This window comes from Cyprinodon variegatus, unplaced genomic scaffold (genome assembly GCF_000732505.1).
Source record: "Cyprinodon variegatus isolate N-32 unplaced genomic scaffold, C_variegatus-1.0 Scaffold35, whole genome shotgun sequence".
NCBI lineage: Eukaryota > Metazoa > Chordata > Actinopteri > Cyprinodontiformes > Cyprinodontidae > Cyprinodon > Cyprinodon variegatus.
Window position 1 is genome coordinate 1,315,094 of NW_015150488.1, and position 21,739 is coordinate 1,336,832.

The 21,739-nt window shown below is 37.5% G+C and overlaps 1 protein-coding gene across 1 annotated transcript in view; it reads left to right on the forward strand.

Moving 5' to 3' along the window:
• The window catches only part of itpr2 (inositol 1,4,5-trisphosphate receptor, type 2), a 96,441-nt gene that overhangs the window by 56,664 nt on the left and 18,038 nt on the right, over positions 1-21,739 (forward strand). The window contains exons 38-55 of the mRNA XM_015403974.1: positions 829-949; positions 2,322-2,506; positions 2,591-2,771; positions 3,675-3,928; positions 4,017-4,217; positions 8,482-8,592; positions 9,142-9,237; positions 9,326-9,445; positions 10,846-10,962; positions 11,037-11,229; positions 11,349-11,474; positions 13,824-13,999; positions 14,078-14,242; positions 14,312-14,495; positions 17,236-17,322; positions 19,456-19,577; positions 19,726-19,891; positions 19,992-20,152. Coding sequence (XP_015259460.1) covers positions 829-949; positions 2,322-2,506; positions 2,591-2,771; positions 3,675-3,928; positions 4,017-4,217; positions 8,482-8,592; positions 9,142-9,237; positions 9,326-9,445; positions 10,846-10,962; positions 11,037-11,229; positions 11,349-11,474; positions 13,824-13,999; positions 14,078-14,242; positions 14,312-14,495; positions 17,236-17,322; positions 19,456-19,577; positions 19,726-19,891; positions 19,992-20,152 — 2,766 coding nt within the window. The remainder of the gene's footprint in view (positions 1-828; positions 950-2,321; positions 2,507-2,590; positions 2,772-3,674; positions 3,929-4,016; positions 4,218-8,481; positions 8,593-9,141; positions 9,238-9,325; positions 9,446-10,845; positions 10,963-11,036; positions 11,230-11,348; positions 11,475-13,823; positions 14,000-14,077; positions 14,243-14,311; positions 14,496-17,235; positions 17,323-19,455; positions 19,578-19,725; positions 19,892-19,991; positions 20,153-21,739) is intronic.

Genomic DNA, 21,739 nt, shown 5'->3' on the forward strand with positions numbered 1-21,739 from the left:
TATCCATTACTGTAAAAATGTACACAGCTGTAAATTGAATATTTATCCTCTAGATGCTGATCTAAAAAGAAGTTCCAGAGATTAAGAATAAAATAATTCTTTTGAACCTCATGTTTGTCTCGTGTCCTCAAATATGTTGTGGCCTGGGTGGTCGTAACAGATGCATAGTATTTGTATGGTTAAAAACACTGTGTAGTACAGTATTTTGTTTATTTTCTTAACTCTGTCACTTATTCTGTTATTTTTATACACTTTTTAAGGTCCAAATTTGTGTGACCACTTTTTTCCCCATTGTGGGACATTAAAGGGATTTTCTATTCTGTTCTATCATGGCAAACAGTTAACACTGTGATCTCAGTCTTTGATTTTTTTGGTTATATCTGCTTTGCCATGCAGCAAGACAGCATTCCCATTACAGCAGAAGTACATCATGGCATAATTGGGAGGATTCCTATTAGCTGGATCGGGACAAAATATGTTCAGCCTCCGATGATTTTCACAATTACTCTTTTCTGTAACTTTAGGATTTGTTATTTATTTCCCAATGGCTGTGAACAACTAATGAAAGAACACACACACACACAAACTACTTCTATCTTTTAATAAAAAAAGAATACAATAATTTCCACTAAATTTAATGCAGACTATCCGTTAAACAACACAAATGCTGCTAAAAAGAGATGCTGCCAAAAAAAACATTTGGTTTATCCTGCACAAAGACTCTTCTTTATTTTCTCTTTTTTGTTCAGTGCTGCACTGCTTCACCATTAAATCTATGAATTCCAGTTTAAATATGTGGATTTAATGTGATGGTTTCTGTCTCTGCAGGGAAATGAGCTAAGAAAGGTTCTTCTCACTCGCTACTTTGGAAATCAAAAGCTGCACTCCAAGTCGGAGGGTGGGAGTGGAAACAGCTCTTCAGGATCCTTTGTCAAACAGTCGTCCGGAGGTACAGAGAAACCCCAAATAAACTCAGCAGACACTGAAATAACTGCTCTCTGCAGGGGGAGCAAAGGCAGCAAACATGACAGCATGCTTCCAAGAAGATGCGCTATTTAGAAAATATAGGCAGATTTTATTTAGATCCATTAAAAACACTTTCTGTGGCACTGTATACATACATTTGTATTCAGCGTAAGCATGCTTTTGAATGTTGAGGCAATTTCATTTTTTATCTTTAAATAACTAAACAGATCAGTAAAATGTTAAGTGACTTCTAAAATATATTAGGCTTAACTGGCACATCAGTTAAACTTTGTAAAAAGGATAGCTCTTTTTTTTTTAAGTTTCATTTTTTTCTTTACTTGAATTAAGTTTCTCAGTTTTTATGCAAAAGATTTTAGATTAAGTAATTTTTCAGTGCATTGAATTGAATCAATAACAATAGAATGAATCTGTTCTTATGTCATAGTGGTTTAAGAAGTGGCGGCCTAGTGATTAGGACATAGAGATTGGAATCCTAAGGTTCTAAGTAAGAGCACCACTCCCACAGACTGCAAATCTGGGTTCCTGAGCAAGACCCTTAACCCCTGATTGCTCCCCTGGCGCCCCACGATGGCAGCCCAATGCTCCCCAAGGGGATGGGTTAAATGCAGAAGTAAATTTCTCCAATGTGGGATCAATAAAGTTAAATTAGTATAAATTAATTATTATATAAGCTATCATCTACAATTTCCAATATATGCTGATAGAAACTCAATGCTTCTTTTAAAAGTTTATTTAACTCATTGGTTAATTTTACATGCGTCACTTATTTCTATACCTTTTGTTGTTGACTTTTGTTCCCTGTTTTAGTGATATTACTCGATCATCCTTTCCTAACATTCTACAGTAGATAATAATAATAATAATAATAATNTTCTACAGTAGATAATAATAATAATAATAATAATAATAATAATAATAATAATAATAATAATAATAATAATAATAATAATAATAATAATAATAATAGAAGCTGGTACCCCTCTTATCTTTCTGTCGGCATAATTTGATCAACATGATTGTTTCATTGTCTCTAGTGGATACATGTCGTTCTGTTTTAACCTCTTTGTTAAACCTGACTTTATAAAAAGTTCTGCATGAATAAAGTTTGATTGATTCATTCATGAATTTTGAGAAACAAAAAAATAGACCAACTATAGTTTCTATGTATAGATGAGGGCAGATGACTAATTACAGTATGTAGATACCTGTACGCTGTCTGCTTCACAGGCGTTTCCTTAAGCAGTTTCTAGATCTAAATTTAATATAACCATCTCTTAGTTAACCATTTTCTGTTGCAAAAACTTTTCATTCTTTTCATTTATTCTCTGCTGAAGGTTCTGCCTCACTGGACACTGACAAGCCAGGCAGCAGCATGGTGGAGATCCAGTGCCTCTTGGATAAGGTTGGGGCAACAGAGCTGGTGATCCACCTCATAGTCAACACAAAGAACGATCGAGTGTTCGAAGAGAGCATTTTGCTTGGCATTGCTCTTCTGAAGGGAGGAAACACACAGATTCAGGTGGGACCCATAGATATCCATCCCCATTCTTGGCGATCTCTGTGTTGGACATGCATCCTTATCATTGCTCTCCTTCCAATCCAGAACTCCTTCTACAACCAACTGTATAAGCAGAAGAATTCAGAAAAGTTCTTCAAGGTTTTCTACGACCGCATGCGCTTGGCCCAGCAGGAGATCCGATCCACGGTGTCCGTTAACATGTTTGATTTCAGCTCCAGGAAAAGGGAAGATGACAGCAATTTCTGCAGCACCAGATTTAGAAAAGGTAAAGCCAAGGAATGATGGGAGGTCATATTTGTAGAGGACGTTGACATGTTGCCCCCGTAGTTCTTTATTAAAATAGCCTATTTGAACCTCAGACATGTTTCTAAATGACAGTCTGCTGCGAACGCTATCAATAAAGTGTGATAAAGATTTTTGCAAAGACCAAAATGTTTTGTCAGGGAAGTCAAACACTGGTAGATACGCAGCTAGTAATAACTCAAAAGGCTACATCTTTATGTAATCATGTATAATTGCATTTGTGTTGTATATAAATTCTCATAGGATTCAGTGATGTTTGTTCCCAGATTTAAAAAAATATGAAACAGTACACTGTGTTTTAATTACCTCTGCAGTGCACTGTGTGTAATCTCCTACCACAATCCTAATGACACTTTCAGAACCAATAATTGTACCAAATTGTTAAAAGGCCACATTTAAGTGAAAAGCTGAGTCATTTAAGGTCGTGTCCTGAGATCAGACAGACATTACCATAGAAACAATTATTCTTTTACACTGTGTGAGGTCTTGAGGTTCAGCTCAGCTTTTTTTCCCCTTTTTTTTTTTGTAATACAGCAGTGGTGGATAAATCTCAAATGTTTTTGACTGCTCTCCTTATAGACTGTTGTTTCGAGTTCATGCAGTCACATGTCAAAGGCCGTGTGATACCCCACACCACAGGATTCACAAAAGCTCATTGTGCCTAGATTTGGTGGTTTTAAGCTGCATCACCCCACTTAACTGTGCCTCACTTGTAAAAAGGCCAATTATGTATCCCTTATTTTATTATGACTGATTTAATGCCTGAAAGGGTAAATGCTCCCCTTTTTTTTTCACCTACATCAGTTTACAAAATTCTCCCTTTGCTGATTGCCACCATGATATCCACTTTATCATTGCTTTGCAGGGAAAGACCCTAGCCTTTATATGAAAGAAGATATGCGAGGGCAGCTGAGAGAAGCCTCGTCAGCCACGTCCAAAGCCATCTCCTCCTACAGAAATGAACTGGACCCAGATCTGGAATTTCTTGGCCAGAACCATGAGGCAATTGGAGCTGAAGAGCTTGAAGAAGAACCTGAGATGAGCTGGTCAATCACTGTCATGAAACCCCTCTTGCGATTCCTCCAGCTGCTCTGTGAAAATCACAATTCAGATCTTCAGGTGCTAAAAGCAGTCCAAGAACAACAGATTTATTTTTGGTTTTAAAACGGGAAATAATTTAAAGTTTGACATTTGCTTACATCTCCAGAACTTCCTCCGCTCTCAGCACAATAAGACCAACTACAATTTGGTGTGTGAGACGCTTCAGTTTTTGGACTGCATTTGTGGGAGCACCACTGGAGGTCTGGGGCTGCTGGGACTGTACATCAATGAGAACAATGTGGATCTTGTGCGCCAAACCCTAGAAACCATCACAGAGTACTGCCAGGGACCCTGCCATGAAAACCAGGTATGGCCTTATCAAGGAAAGTTCTGTGTTTAGACCTTAAAACTTTCTCTCTCCTCATCTTCTCCTGAAAAGAGATCACTAGGGAATAGGCGTGTAAATCACATCCATCATGGCGATTCAATGCCCAGTATCGATTTTCTGACCCAACCATTTGATTATTTTCGATAATCAAGAATACACCATGATACGATTTGATTAATTGTATTATTTTTTATTTTTTACCTTACAGGCTAGACAATGTTTCAAATTTGAAATAAATCAATGAAAGCTATAATATCGTTATGCATTTTATTTGAGAAACAACAGCAGATAACAGAAGTAGAAAAGCTGTACTCTACCTTGGCCTATTAAAACCTCATTCACTGAAAAATAATAATGCCCCTGCGTTATAGATTCTGAAAGGCTTTGCATAAAAAAATACTGCACAAAATCAGTGCAATGAGTGCAATTCAATACCTCGGCTCCAGAGTGTCGACATCCCCGCCCCCTCCTCAGACGCTCAGCTGCTCCTCTCCCAAATTGTAGCTGACCGCAGACAGTGCTGCAGACAGGAGGCCGGCTTGTTTTGTTTTAATGGCCGGAATTGCGGAAAGCAACTCGTGATGTTTGACCAGCTAGAAGAGCAAGGTGCGCGAGAACGCTGGGACCCTTTTTCCACCTGGATCCCCGCTGTTTTTCAGTCATGTCCCACTTCCTCAGCGCCTCGGCCGTATCTAGACCCACAGTGTGTAGCACAGACCATGCTTCAATACTGAGCATAAATAAAAAATGTCTGTGTCAAGCTCACTGTGACACACTGCTACAAGAGTATAATCAGGACCGAGGCAGGAGGGTAAACTATGTGTAGCGCCACCGCAGCACGGGAGTGATAATTACGCCCAGGAGCAAATGGATAAAAATAGACCGGAGGAAAAAATAAACATGAATCGATACTGTTGGATCGATGAATCGATACAAAAAGATTATTATTTACACCCCTACTCAGGATAAACTCTTTAAATAACACTTCATGATGTATATGTCTTAAAGGTATAGTGGAGAATTTTCTCAAATTTTTAAAAAGACATGCAAAATGCACATGAGCAACCCTGTACCCACTCCCGAGAGGGAACGCCTGTTAAACATGTGCAAGAGCATGCACAAGCCCATTTCTCCTCATGCACGCTCTGTTTAAAAGTTGCTGTTTGCATCGCTCACACAAGCTTACTTTCCAAAAGATTTGTAATATTTCCACTATGTCAGACTCACCACTAGTAAGTAAAAAAAGGGGGTCGAGCACGTAGGACAGCCTTACATAAACATATCACCAGAATGATTGACAATTAGGAGGACCACTTATTTTGATGATCCACCCGGGAAAAAGAACATGCTCCATTATAACTTTAAATAACCATGAGACATGGCAACAGATTTCTACAAAAATTGTAATCTTTCTCAGTCTAGAGAAGTTGCTCAGCGTTGCAGAATGCAGCTGCTTACCAACAAGGCTCACATGTCATTGGAGTGGCCCCGAATCATAGTTAAAGAAGCACTATACCACATCATTATAACATACTCGTTTGCAGATGAGGAGACATCTATGGCTCCACCCTTATCAAAATATTACACTGTTATTAGATCAAGGATACCGCTCTTATTTCATTCCCAAATCTTTGCCATGTACATAATGAAGATTGCTTTTTATCCTGACATAAGGAGCTGTCCTAATTAGATAAACTGCTTGAGAATATATTAGCTTTGACACACAACATGCAGGTAATATTAGGGTTTCACAGACGCACACGTCCTTAATAATATTAATCCTAACAGCCTGTTGATTATTTTTATTTGACATAATTTCAAACAGAAATTTTAAAGCATGTCTGTCTCTTGTTCTATCATTATGGCTTACAGAAAATGTAGACCAACATTTTCCATTTTACAGGAGATCAAGAGATTGATAAGAAAAGATAAGACACTTCTGATCAAAATTTCAAGAACAGTTCAATACATGTATGAATTTGCGTTTTGCACTGTGGGGTCTAAAGAAGGTTATAAGTAGAGCTTCAAAATGGAAAATATATAAGAAATAAGAACAAGAAACTAAATGTTTTTAGTAGATTGTAGTTGTTAGAACTGTAAATATACAGTCACATGTTTATATTACTGTTTTTATGTATTTTTTTACTATTTTCAAGGCTGCACTGTAAAAAAAAGAAATTGTCAAGAGTGCTGTTCTTAACAAGATTTCTTTTTGTTTACACTTGTGTATACAAAATGACAAAATAAAATCTAAGATAATTCATAAAAAAAAAAAAAATAATGAACTCAAATAAGCTGTTCATCAATTCATCAAAGGTTTAAAATCCTAAAACCCTCCTAAAACTAAAATGAAAGCTTTAAGAACTCACTCATTAATATGTACCTGCACTATTATTTTTTTATCCCTTCATAAAATCATTTTGGCATGCTTGGTCCATTGCTGCCAAGTGGGAATGTTGCTTTCCTGGAAAAAAGTCGTAGTCAGATGGTCGCTGTGGACTGTAGCATTGTCCTGCTGAAAAAACCCCATCATTACCACACAGAAGAGGGCCCTCAGTCGTGAGGGATGTCTGCTGCAACAACTCCACATAGCTGGTGTTGGATGCCCATGCACAACCTGAAGAGGGAAAAAACACCCAGCTCATAATAGCGGCCCCATGACTGTGCTTAAAAACTTCTCAGGTGGCATCTTCTCGTCATCCCAGGAAGCCATTAAGGACCTATGACAATGCCATGGATAAAACAGCAATATATCACATGTCGCCCCAAATCATCACTTACTGTAGACTTCTGACTGGTCCTGGTCCTAATGTCCTCTAAACAGACATTAAAGCTCCAAGCCTACAGACCATTTCTGTGAAAAGTTTAAATCCAGTCTGTGGTAAAAAGTAATTTACCTCTGGGATTATTAAAGTATGTCTAATTCTGATTTCATGTATATCTTTTTTACTCAGCAGTATTTTGCTCACAACAAGCACACCATATATGAATTCAATTCAGTTTATTTATATATTGCCAATTCAATAAGATCATAGTCAAATTGATTCAAAGTTTTCTATCTAAGGAAGAACAAGTTGATTGCATCGACTCATTGACTCAAAGGCAATCCCTCACACTAAGCATGCTTGTAGCAACTGTGGAGAGAGAACTCCCTAGGAAAAAAACCTCCAGCTCAACCAGGCTCAGTGTGAGCCACCGTCTGCCAAGGACGTCTGGGGTTCAAGGAGACAGAACCAGACATGGCAAAAGAAGCAGAGATTCAAAAGGCAACTGCCAACCAGCTCCACAGGCGGCCCCATCCAGGGAACACACAGCCAGGCAGACGAGCTCCCAGCCAGCTCCCATGTCAGAGGATGAAGAGCGAACATCCAGCCAGTCACAATCAGAGAAACAGGACTACACTGAAAAACAGGCCAAGCTCAAACATCTATAAACAAAGGTGTTGATGGCAGCAGCACAGCTGATATTTCTCTCCAGGATGGTGTCACAGCAAAACAGGAACAGACAAGGTGAAGCTGAAAAAGCAGAGAGAGAGCATTGTGTTGGAGATTGAACTAAAAAATTCTGCAAAGTTGGAGAATAGAGATAGAATGAGGCAGAATGATGAAAAAGGGGTCCCTATGTCCTCCAGCAATCTAAGCCTATAGCAGCATAACTGTAGAGGTAGCTTAGGAGTAATACTCTGCATCAGCTGTTTAGGACTGGGGTGCATGTTGTACTTTTCAAACAAGGAAATGTGCATCACTCTCTTCGTAGCCAGATACTTACAACCAAGCAAATATTGTCCTGCGATATCACCGAGCGCTCAGTTAAAGATGCAAAATAAATAATTAAATGTACAAAAAGTGAGCATTCTCCTATGACATAATGAATTACAGAGACTGAGTAGATGATCCTCAAAAACACATTAGTTACTGCTACTCGGATTAATCTAAATCAAACATGAGTTTTACCTATTCATACTGCTAAACACTGGTTTCATTTTTGTTCTTGCTCAGTGTGTGGTTGTCCTTAACAGTGCAGCTAAAAAAACTCTCGGCCCCCGATTTCGAATGTCAATCCAAAACCATTTCAGCTTAAAAAAACACAGAGCAACAGTCCAGTCATTTTTTATCCTCAGACTATGTAAGACGTGTCAGATGTTGACTCTTGTTAAGGATTAGTAGTGGCTTAAATAATTGCTAAATTATAATAGAGTTCTCATTTTGTTTGAGGTTTAACTTTTTATGTTTCTTTCCTCTAGACATGCATAGCAAAGCATGAGTCCAATGGCATTGACATTATTATTGCGCTGATTGTGAACTCCATCAACCCCCTTGGAGAGAATCGACTAGACCTGGTACTGGATCTAAAGGTGAGGAGCAGCCCTTTATTATTAGAAGCCTGCTTGTTAGTACCGCAATGCTTTTATGGTGTCTTTCAGCAGAGACTTTGTTAAAATGTAAATGGTTTAACTTCAAGGTAGGGCTGCATCTAACAATTATTTAGCAAATTGTTTAATCTGTCGATTATTTTTCAGATTAATCCATTAATAATCACATAGCCAAAGGTTCCCTAAAGACTTTTTTACCAAATTAAAGCAGGTGAAACTGAAAAATTTCTACTTTTCCTGACGAAAACAATTTTTTTAATCTTAAATGCAAAAGTTTTATATAATTTTTTATAATTTTGATACAGCTAGAGTTCTAAATGGGTTGCTATGACAGCTAAAGGCATATATTTCAGTCGCTATACTCCAGTTAATGATTCATTGATTACGGAATTAGTTGACAAATATTACAGTAATCGATTAATCATGATTAATCGGATTAATTGTTTCAGCCCTACTTCAAGGAAAATTTGCCAATCTGGAGTTGTTTTTATCTGCAGTTTAACAGTTTTTTTGGGGTTTTTTTGGGAACAGAACAATGCTTCCAAGCTCCTGCTGGCCATCATGGAGAGCCGCCATGACAGTGAGAACGCAGAGAAGATTCTCTACAAGATGAGACCCACTGAGTTGGTGGGTGCTTGTGTTCGTTAAGACAGATTGACATTTTTTTTAATTTAATGTGAAGACTGACAGTCGTTTCCTAACCTGTGATGTTTAGGTGGATGTAATGAAGGAAGCCTACGCTCAGGGGTATGACGCTGAGGAGAACACAGATGGCGTTGGAGAGCGGATCAGACCCAGAGATGTTGGACACAACATTTATATCCTGGCCCATCAGGTTGTTAATGACTCACTCTTTGCTACTTTTCTGTCTGATTCTACACTAACCTCTGAACTGTGAACTATTAATGATGAAAAGATGACTCCACGTAAATAGTTTTTTCAAGATTATGCGCAGTTAAATTTGACACTGATTCTATTAGTTATAAAACTAAGAAAATGAAGTATAAGGAGGTTATCATCCAAAATTTTAGAAAAATGTTCTTTCAATATGGTAGCGCAGTAATGAGTAAAAGGTTTAATCCATCTGTCCTTAACATTTATTGCTGCATCACTTTTACTTTTATACTTTAGTTTTTAAAAATCTAACTTTTGCACTTTTACTTGAGCAAAGCTGAAGTTGCTATTCTAACTTCTACCACAGTATTTTTAAACAGTAGGATTTATATTTCTACTTAAGTAATAAACATGAATACTTTTGACATCTCTGTTGATTGACACTGAGGTCAGAATTTCTTACTTGCAAAATGTACAAATCAACAAACTTGGAGATGCCAGAGCCATCCAGGGTCCTCGACCTTAAAGAGGGAACTTTTATATACTTTGTAAAATAACCTTTGGCACTTATGACAGGTTTTTCTTAGATCATATTAAAGAGGCTGCAAATGATGGTGCACAAGAGTCATTCTACAGAGGATACATTTTGAATACAGAAATCTGCTAAAATCTGTATTTCTTTACAAACAATAGAGATGAAAGATCTAGTTAAATTTAACAAATAAGTGGTTCACTTGAAACTATCTTAGCTAAATTCACTATAAAAAATATGCAATAATTATGCATATTCACTATTTTTCTTGTAACATATTTACAAGAAAAATTGTTTATTTTTATACATAAAAACCAAAAATATGCCCTGGTAGCAACCAGGTGATTAATTTTGGCACAGTTGGGTATTTTTTCTGTAGAAAATGTTAGTGTTTTTACCCAGGGTGGTCTTGGTACGGATGCGCTTTTTTATTTCAAAATTGAAAGTTTTATGTTCAAATTTTATTACTGAGTTTCTTATGTTAGTTTAGGTGACTGACCTCTTTTTAAATCTCTGCAATATCAAGAGTCTTGAATTTGACAAATGTATTCTTTGTCTAGCGTTTCATGTTTCTGGCACTTTATTAACCTAATTTAATTCTGTTTGCTGGTGGCTTAGTTGAAGTGTTTTGTGCCTCATATTGCCATTAGAGATTACTCTGTTCCATTCAAGCCAACTGCTTGTAATACTTTTTTTTGGAATAGATATAATTTTTGAGTATTTTAGGTCAGCTTTCATTTTTCAGTAATTATGTTTTTTTTTCTGTTTTCACTTAGAATTACAGTTTTCTTTTTTAACTGTTTTCCTTCTCCCATCAATCTTCTTAAAATTAAAGAAATTCAGATTATTAACATCTTTTCATTTTTTAGTTGGCCAGACACAACAAGATCTTGCAGCAGAGCCTCAGGCTGAGTCCTGGCCCGGGTCTGGATAACGATAAAGACGAAGCTCTTCATTACTACGCCAAGCACACGGCACAGATAGAGGTGCACCTCCTCTTCATCCAATCAGGATATATTTATGATCGAAAATCTTTATGCAAATCAGTTTCTCTTTTCAGATTGTGCGTCATGATCGGAGTATGGAGCAGATCGTGTTTCCAGTTCCAAACATCTGTGAGTACCTCACCGAGGAGTCCAAGACCCGAGTTTTCACCACCACCGAGAGAGACGACCAGGGCAGCAAGGTGAACGACTTCTTCCAGCAGTTTGACAACCTCTACAATGAGATGAGATGGCAGAAGAAGATCCGCAGTAAGTATTTCTAAGGGATGGCTGTGATTCCAGGATCCAGTCAGTAATGGTGGCTCATGGATAGTATCAATAATGACTATTGGAGCAAACTGAACTTGTTTCTGTTCTGCTTTGCACAGATAATAAGGTTCTCTTCTGGTTCTCACGGCACTTCTCTCTTTGGGGGAGCATCTCCTTCTACCTGGCCTGTGTGCTCAACCTCACTGTGGGTGCTTTTTACCCATTTGGAGATGATGGAGATGAGGGTAAATATTATATCAGGATTTTTGCATTCGTTGATCAGTCATAAATTGTCTACTTTAAATTATTTGATTTTCCTGTTTAGCAATATATAAACCTATTGATATTTACTTAAATGTCAGTCATCGTTCTGATTAGCAGCTTCTGGCCTAATTCCTGCTGCATGTTTAACCACTTAGGTTAGAACCTCTCCTTTTTGTTAGTAAAATGAAGAAGCTTGTTCAAAGCTTGTTCCACAAAGCTGACTTACCGTGTGTTATCCAATAGAGTAGAGGTCAGTTTCATCCTAAAGGCCTAATGTCTAATCGTTTTATGCACAACCAGTTTTCTGAGTGTTGGGAGCATTTTCCTGTCTGAACACCCAATTCTGACTAAGTTCCTACCAATCAAACCAGAATTTTGGGAATATGTATAATTTGACTGTGTTGGATAAGAGAAAATGGACAATAACTCAAAATTCCTGATGCAGACTCTAGAGAAGAAAATAAAGTTTGACTTTGTATTAGCAGATCACCCTGAAAAAAAAAAAGTTCCAATAATTAATCGTTTCCAAAACATACTGTGGGTTTCATGTCCATAATTAACCTGTGCCGACCTCTGGCCAAATCTCTAAATTAAATGAGTTTATATTTCCTTTCAGCAGTGGTTTATTGTTAGGTTTTTAACAAACTTCATCTGAAGGTTTTAATTTTTTTTTAAGTTCTGTGGCAAAACACTCTCCACACTTATTGTAAAACGATTATATTCACACTGTTTTCCTTAGACAATGGGAGACAGGCCAGTTCCTAAGTAAAAACCTAGAAATGATTTAATAAGAACTGTAGGTCATGCACATGTGCATACTTTATGTAAATTACAGAACCACTTCTTACAACTTTATAGACCAAGTTGTTTTTAAATTCAGATATTTATACAGTAGGTATAAACCAGAAGAATTGTTTTCATTTGCTTCTGCAGATAAAAATGGGTTCTTTACTCTTCCATTTAAACACAGTACGATAAATAATTATTCAATAATGCTTCTGGAGTTTAATTAAATTATCTTTGAAATACATGACATATTTCTCCAGGTGGTTCTATTTTATAATCACTCTGTGTTTACACATAATCAGACCTCTGCACGTGAATTAGTAGTTGTGTTTGGAATGTGCTGCTTAATTCTTCTGATGCAGGACGACCTGGACTTTAGTTTATTGGCAGAGCTCTTTACGCTCAGTGTCTCTGCCCAGTTTATTCCTGATATTTAATTCATATAGAAAGATAACAGCTATCCAAAGGAGATGATTGTTTTTAAATTTACAAATAAAAGTCCTTGGAAGACATATCAAGTACTGTGCTACAGCTCTCAGTCATACCATGTTTTTTTTTTTTGTTAAAAAGCAACACCAGGGTGAAATATTTAATCCAGGTTATTGTGACTGATTAATGAAAACATTTTAAACTAATGTAGTAATTGAACAACATTTACCTGGAAAAATATAGAATAAAGAAAATGACATTTACTGAAAGAACAACTTGTAGGAGTAATTAAGCCATAATTGTACTCTTTGCATGTTGATGGAAAAACCTCTGTGTGTGCGCCATCCTTAACTCTTCAAGTGGTCTAGGTTTAGCTTCTCTTCTTTGAAATTCTATAAAATAATGAAAAGTATTTTATTGAACACCTTTTGATATGCAGTTATTAATTAGTTAATTAATCACCAAATTATTTGTATAGCTAGTTGTATATAAGACATTTAGATTTATTCTGGTCCTGATCACTAACTTTCAAGATTTATGGGCTTCTTTCCACTCCGCCTCAACGCACATTGTTTTGACAAGAAAGTGAAGCAGGCATTTTCAAAAGTAAACATTTGGTTCTTAAATTTAAAGTTATTTTTATGAGGAGCTTAAAAAAGCCCAGAGAATGACTGATCCAGCCTGTAAGAAAAGGATTATAGAAACGTCTTTTGCTTAGAGACCGGATTCAAATCTTGCGTTTTCTAAAACTCCCTTTATAGCAGCTGTTCTCGCTCCAGTTTTCCAAACCATTTTAAGTGCATAAGCAAATTAGTTTTTTGTATTTGATCATTGAGTCTAAATTATTATCTTTTGAATCATTGTTCTCAGTTACTTATTACTACTTTGCAGTTTCTTTGACAACCCCGAGCCTCAGCGGTTTGTTCACCCTGTAATCTCCTGCATAGATGTTAGCACTAACTTCCCTTTGGACTGTTGTTTTGACATATTTAAGTGTTGCTTTCTTACAACGTGCCAATTTAAGCTCTCAGCACAGGTGAATAATTTATCCATGTTCCGCCATGCCTCAAAGCCTGTTGATTTATACTGGTTTTGTTTTTTTGTTTTTTATCCAGGCACCTTATCTCCTTTCTGGAATATCTTTCTGTGGGTAGCCTTAGGGATCACCACCGCCCTGCTTCCTGTCCTACCCAAACAGTGGGGCATCATGTCCTTCCTCATCTCCCTGATTCTCCGAGCCATTTACACTATGGGCCTCACGCCTGCTCTATTTTTGCTGGGCTCTATAAATGTGAGTATAGGATGCTATGACCCAGTCTTTGGGTAGTGATCCATCATGTGTCTTCTTACGTCATGTTTTTTCCCTCAGCTCTTCAACAAGTTAGTGTTCCTTGTAAGTTTTGTGGGCAACCAGGGAACATTTGCTCGAGGCTACAAAGCAGTTGTGATGGACATGCTCTTTATCTACAATTTGGTTTTTGCCTTCTTCTGTGTCCTGGGCCTCTTTGTTCATGAGTTCTTCTACAGCTTTTTGGTAAGAAATATATATTTTTTCTGTTGAAACAATCATTAGGGTTCCCACTGAGGTGGATTTTCTTTTCAGTTGTTTGACCTGGTGTCCAGAGAAGAGACGCTGCTGAATGTGATAAAAAGTGTTACAAGAAACGGCCGCTCCATCATCTTAACGGCAATTCTTGCCCTGTTCCTCGTCTACTGTTTCTCCATCGTTGGCTTCGTCCTCTTTAAGAATGACTTTCGGATGGAGGTGGACCCACTGCATTCATCAGGTGAAAACAGCAGCTTCACATTTTACCTATTTTTCTCATAAAGGTCATTAATGTTAAAAAAAGCATTTTTTTTTTTGTCTTGACTTTACTTCAACTTAATTAGCACAATCTTAGTTGTGAGCTATTTTTTTATTTTCTTTTTTTTTCACCAACCAATCAGTAAAAGGGAAAAAAACAATCCCCAAAATGTAATAATGATGAAGCTAAAATGAATGCCTCAATGTAGCTGCATGTGTGTGCACACCCTAACAGGGTTGAAAACTAAAAATATAGAAAATGATCCTCTTTATTTTATACTGGTGTTGCGTCGATGCCATTTTTTTGCCCGATACTGGATACCTGGATGTGCAGTATTGGCCAATACCGATACCATACCAATACAATTTATTTGAAATTGATGTGTGTTTGTATATATGAAGAACTACATACTACTTGGATGTAAAACAATTGCCATCATGGCTTCGTCAAGCTGCTGCCTGCCTTTGTGAAGCAGGAAAAGGACTAATACAAAATGAATCCAGTGGAACATTTTATTGCCTACCTGGAATGGGTGACAATAGTTTAATCAACTTTTGGCTCTCAAACAGGTATTTGTTGGTACTCGCCAATACTGATACCACCATTTTAGTGCTGGGTCAGGGCCCCGCCCAATACTGGTATAGTTATCGGTGTGCAGGTGGTGCAATGGTTAGTGTGCACAACCCATGTATGGAGGCCTTAGTCCTTGACGCAGCCGACCTGGGTTCGAATCCAGCTTGTGGTCCTTTGCCGCATGTCTCTCCCCCTCTCTCATATCCCCTTTCCTGTCAACCTACTGTCAGAAAAACGGGCCTCTAGTGCCATAAACACTCAAAACAAAACAAAACAAGACTATTTTATACCTGCCATGTATAACAGTGACTCTGCTGAACCAGACATTCTGACTTTTCTATAACTTGAATCGCCAAAGTTTACAGGTTGCAAAGAACTAGAGGACCCATTTTGACAAAAGTCTATTTTATTCTCTGTGTTTCCAGACTTTAGAGTCGTAATTTAGTCCAGAAAAAGCATTACTGGCTAAATTGGCTGAAATCCTGTTGTTGGAAGAGTTATAGATTAATAAAGATGATTAAAGTATTATACTCTATCACAGAAAAATATAAGTTCACTAACTAAAACGCACAAATTAATTTACTAAGAAAATTTCCATGCAGACAACACAATCTAGCTGTAAGTGGATCAGCATCTTACTGACTGACCAGCATCAAGTCAGGCTGGGGAGCATCTTTTCCTCTTAAGAACCATCCATACTGGCATCCCCCAAGGGTGTGTTTTCGGTTCACTTCTCTTGCCTACTGTATGTGCAAGAAGGTCAGCAGGCCCATCTATCAAACTCCCAAAGTTTGCAGATGGCACCACTTTCATTGGTCAGAACTTCTTTTTTTATCAAAAACCTGTAAGAATCATTGGCAAGATAAAAAAAAAAAATGTAAATCTTTAGGAGCAAGAGGTTAGAATTAAAGCATCCAAAATACTTCACCAAGAGTTTACCAAAATAGAGCTCTGCAAGAGAAACCTGGAGAAGCTTAGCAGCATGAAGCAGATAAGTCAAGAGATAGGATGTTGATAAACCTCCTCTAAAAAAGACCAACTCTCAGATTAAAAGGCGTTTCAGAGAGGCATTAGTTTGAACGTGGGCTTATTTACGCAACAACATTTTCAGTTGTATTGATATTTTTGGTATTTTATGTTTGCACATAATTGTTCAGAATACAATACCTAAAAATAAAAAAAATGCTTAACTTTGCTGGCAGAAATAGCTAGCATTTAAACACTACTAAAAGCCCTTTTTAGATTAACTCTCATTACAATGCCAGTAACTGAGTTTCATTTGACAGCAAAAACAAACATAAAGTCAAACATTTACTACTTTCAAAATTGTATTATTTTTAATGTACATTTAGGCTAAAACTGGGTTTCCCTGAATATTTTTCAGATTCTAATGCTAATCTTTGTTTGGTCTAATCTTAGGTGCCTTTTGGAGTTATAAACTTTTGTTTTTTACAATTTCTCCTTAGAGAGCTCTTTAGGTGTGCTTTTATAGACATAAAGTACATAGAACACGTATTGTATGCTGTATATAGATCCATAGCCACATGTTTTGATAAAAGCAGGGATTGTGTGGGTGTTTTAATGAGCTGACGAACAGGAAGACATCCTGCTTGCACATGTGCACCTGTTGCATAACCTAGTGGCCATGCCATCCTGTGTTTTGCTGAACAGAGCAGAGCAGACACAGCAGAGCGGCTTATGTAACTAGCTGGGCTCATGCCTGTCTGTATGTTAGCTGAGGGCTGGGCTTTGGAAAAGCTGAGGAGCACTCCCTCCACACTGATGCTGCTGTGGAGCTCTGGCCCTTACAGGCCTCCCAAACATCCTGTTTAACTGTCTTCCTCCTCATCCTCTGACTGATTACTTTAATTTTTAGTTACGTGACCGGATTGAATCTCAGCAGTATCCCGTTCTTGATTACTGATCAGGGCTTTGCACGTTAAAATGATTTGTTCAGGTTTGGTGTTTTTTAGCAGCTCTTCACCGCCCACCCAACAGCTGCTGCTTCAGTTTACATAATGTCTGAATATACAGTATCTTTTCTTACTGGTTTAAATATCTAATATAAACTGTGGCATTTTGATAAAACTTCTCCAAACAATTTTCATTGAAAAAGGATATCTAAAACCTGCTTCCTTTTGTTTTAAAGGGAGATCAGATATGCTGTGCGACGTCGAAGCCGCAGATTCAACCATGAAGACCAGCTGCCCCGCGTCACCTTCCAAATCACTTCCTGGTAAAATGTTACCATTAAAATATGATTTTAGTTTTTTAATCCCATCCATTTAGAAAGCCTCAGCTGAGTAGTTTGCTTTGTGGCTTGACATTTTAAGCCATAGAAAGGTTACTCATCCAAACACACAGTGGCATCCTCACAGACCCGCACCGAGGCGTGCACGCACAGAAACCCAATGAGGCAGTGACTCACACTTCTTGGATCCCAGGATCACCTGCACTGCAGGGGCACACACGTGATCTGATCCACATCCTTCACCATGCTGCGTGCGGCTTCACCCATTAACAGCATCTCTGTGCATTTCACACCTCATAAAAATAGCAAGATACATTTCTTTGTCACTCATTAGTGACAGCAGAGTGGAGGTGGTTTTAGATAAGGTCATGATGATTCATTAGCAGTCTCTTTTTTAACATGTATTGTAACATAACTAACAAAGAGATGTATAGAAATATGGCTTCATTGATATTTGGCAGAGTAAATTATTAGAATAGAAGGGCCTTCAGCTCCTCGCAAAGATATTTAAACCTCTTGATCATTTGATAGAACAGACCAACACAAAGTTGCTCATTACTTTGAGATGGGAAGAAAATGATGCATAATTTTTAGTTTCAAAGAAAACTTATGAGTCATTCCATCATATGTTTAGACTTTAGAATTTGAGACTGTTTTTCAGGGCTTAGTCTTGTTTCTCTCCTACGCATTGCTATAGGCTCAACTTTTACTGTGGCTAACTGTATGTGCCCTATTTCGTCCCTTTTTGGCTTGAAAACTGTAAAATCTCATCTGCTTAACTTACCTAATTTTACAGTTACCTTTTCTAACCTAGAAAGTATTTATAGAGCTGTGTTGTTTTGTTCCCTTGGTTTGTCTGCTTCAGTCTCCTCGAACCCCAGTCTGTGTCGGCTGATGGCCGCTGTCACTACCAGATCCGTTCCGGAAGCACTTATTTGCAAATTTGCACATGCGCATCCAGATATACATTCTGGTCGGCCTCAATTTTATTTTGTAAAAAAATAACTAAATTACGTTTTTCCCTGCCCAAAAATGGTAAGCGTACTAAAATATAATGTTTTGAATGTTAGTAATGTATTTCCTGAGAAAATAAATGCCTTAAAATCCTTTGTTTTTTCACTCATCCGTGCCTGATCTGTACCGGAAAATGGAATTTTCATTTTTTTTTCAATAAAGTTTGACAAATTTATATCTCCCACCTGAAAAACCGTTCCCACACCATGATGCTGCCAACATCATGTTTCACTTCAGGGATTATATTTTTATTTTGATATACTATTTTGCTGTTCTAACAAGTTACGGAACTTTGACCTTATTAGACTCAGGCACTTTGTTTTGAATGTTAGTCAGCTCCTCTGCATGACTCGTTTCCAAATATCTGCATTTTTAACCACAATAAAAGGTTATCATGTCAGTACAGATGGCATAAACAGCTGATAGATTCCTTTATCAGTTTGTAAGCAATATTTCCCCTTATTTCTGGTGGTTTTAGCATAAACACACTTTACCGTTATCATTTTTGTTACTGTACCTTTAGTTTTCTGTCGAGAATCACAAATCCATACTCTAGTTGAATTGTGATCACCTGTTAGATCCTGCCCTCAGCTTTAGAAAACACTATTCTTCAGTTGTGTGTGAAGTTATGATAATCTTACTGTTTGGTGATAATTCCATTTAGATCAAGTCTATGAATTGCACCTCTGTTTTTGTTAGTGGGTCGACAGATTCTCCCTACTGACCTGTGGATCTCTGCAGCTCCTCTAGATTTGCTAGAAGAGCTGCTTCTCTGTTTAACGATCTCCTGAAAGATCGGCCATGTTTTTTGACTATATAAATGAGATGCATTTGAAATGAAACTAAATCACTGAATGACACTGTGGCTACTTGTACTGAGGGCGATCGTTTCCCCAGGGTTTTAAAGTTCAAGTGCTTGCATATAAAATGCATGACACATTTTCTCATTTTTCCTTTTACAAAAAAACAATCATTTTCTTTCCTCTTAACAAGACCCAATGAAATCTGAAGAAGTTCTGAAAAAGAGGCAAAAAATTAAAATTCTGCTTTATTGCTTAATTACTTCTTACTTTTTATCTTTAATTTGTTTTTGTTTCATTCCAGATGAAGATGAAGGAGTTGAGCGTGTGTGTGACACTTTGCGCATGTGCATAATCACTGTGCTGAACCAAGGATTACGCAATGGTGGAGGTGTGGGGGACATTCTCCGGAGACCATCCAAAGAGGTCACATTTAAATCTTAAATCAGTTTTCCTCACTTAATGTCCTTTTGTACTAATATGACCCAAAGTTGATCTTTTATTTTATTATTTTTTTGTCGTTTTGTTCGGTGAACTGATGAGTTGATTCCATATTTTACTCCTAACCATGCAGGAGCCTCTCTTTGCGGCCCGAGTCATTTATGACCTCCTCTTCTTCTTCATCGTCATCATCATTGTGCTTAATCTAATCTTTGGTGTGATCATCGACACTTTTGCCGACTTGAGGAGTGAGAAACAGAGGAAGGAAGAGATTCTTAAAACATCCTGTTTCATCTGTGGTGAGTGCTACAGAGTGAAGGCTTAAGTCTGCAGCGGTGAAAAAGGGGATATTTTATTTTATAGAGTAGTTTTTACTAACGTGTTACTGATGTTTTTCAGGGTTGGAAAGGGACAAATTTGACAACAAGACGGTGTCTTTTGAGGAGCACATCAAATCAGAGCACAACATGTGGCACTACCTTTACTTCCTGGTTCTGGTGAGGGTGAAGGATCCAACAGAGTACACCGGACCTGAGAGCTACGTGGCCCAGATGATTGCTGTAAGTCTACATACACATTGGTATGACCTCTGGATTGTTGATTGTAGTTTGATGCTCCCTACAGGTTGCATCTTGGATACATGAATACATTTTTCAGTTATTAGACACCAAAACTAGTTTAACAAACATGTCCATCTTCTTATCATTCCAGAGATAAATCACTTCATTTCCCAATTTCCATTTTGTTGCTGAGCTTTACCAGAATTAGGAGTATATGAGAGTACAGATTTCAAAGTTATGCAGTCTAAAAGTTGCACCACTTTCCTGAGTCGGACTGTTTGGAGATTCTGCTGCAGAGCTGTCTGAGTGTTGAGAAAAAAAAAAAACAAGTCCAAGCCCCCAGGCCAGTGCCAGGGATCCCAATTTATTCTCATTCACTCTCACTGCTCGAGGGGGACAGATCTCGCTCCCTAGATAATCCTAACTCAACCGTCCTCCTAACCTGTTAGGACACAGTGCATTTACATATTATTAATCCTCCTTCTTCACTGCTATCATCATTGTAATAAGTACCTGCATTGTTACATAGACAACAAGCTGAAGGATAAAGGGGCAGCGAGATGAGTTTATCTTAGTGGAGGCAAATAAAGCCTAGCTGCATAATGGCACATTTTGTAATTAGCGTTTGTCTGTGATGGGCATAGAAATAGCTGTATTATTGGAAACAATTTGCATTACAAACAGGTGACAGACGTCAAATTAAAATGCATCAGTGGTTCTTCCAACAGGTCCGCTCTCTGATGCCTGACCTGGGTGTTTCTGGGTAGGTGGAGGTAATGATGAGTCAGGATTTCAAAGAACACCCTTACATGAAAACACATAGGAAAGCAAAATGTTATACTTTTTCCCTCATATTTGTGCTAAAAACCTATAAAGCATTATCTTATGATATAATAAAAAAAAATGGAACCAAAGGTGATTTAGCAACAGATGCAGTTTTAAATGTTCCTTCTGATGCATTTTTTATTTATTCCTGGTCGTAGAAAAATGCTACTCTTAAATATGGCTTAGTTGTTGGTCTTAATATTTGAAAACGGGCTAAATCATTTTGGATTACTATATAGAAACATGGCTTATTTTTATGTATTTTAAAAGAGCGATGCTGTTATGTTAAGCTATCCTTAGGCTGTATAGTTGTTACTAAAATTAATTTCAGAACACAAAAGTTAGGTATAATATTGGGTTAAATTTTGTAATTTCTGCTTCAGTTCTGATCAGAATTGTTGTTCTGTTGTCCTCCACTGCCAGGAAGGTCATTTTAAAAGCGCTCACCAGATGGGCCTATTTTATAATGGCCAACAATACAAAGGTTACATACACATAAGTAATCTGTTATTTACTACATAATTATAGCTGTCAAACCAAAATACACAAAGGTAAGAGTGCTGCCATTTTCATTTTGTTTGACCTTTGAAAGTCACTTATCATTTATGCTTTACAAAGTGAATGAAAGAAGCTAAACTAGTCTTATACAATGAATCTGCAGCTACAGTGAAATAATGTAGCTCTAGATAAAGCTAATTGTTGTTGGAACATCTTTGAAAGCATTATTGGAAAACGTTTATAGATTTATGTGGTAGAGGTGAG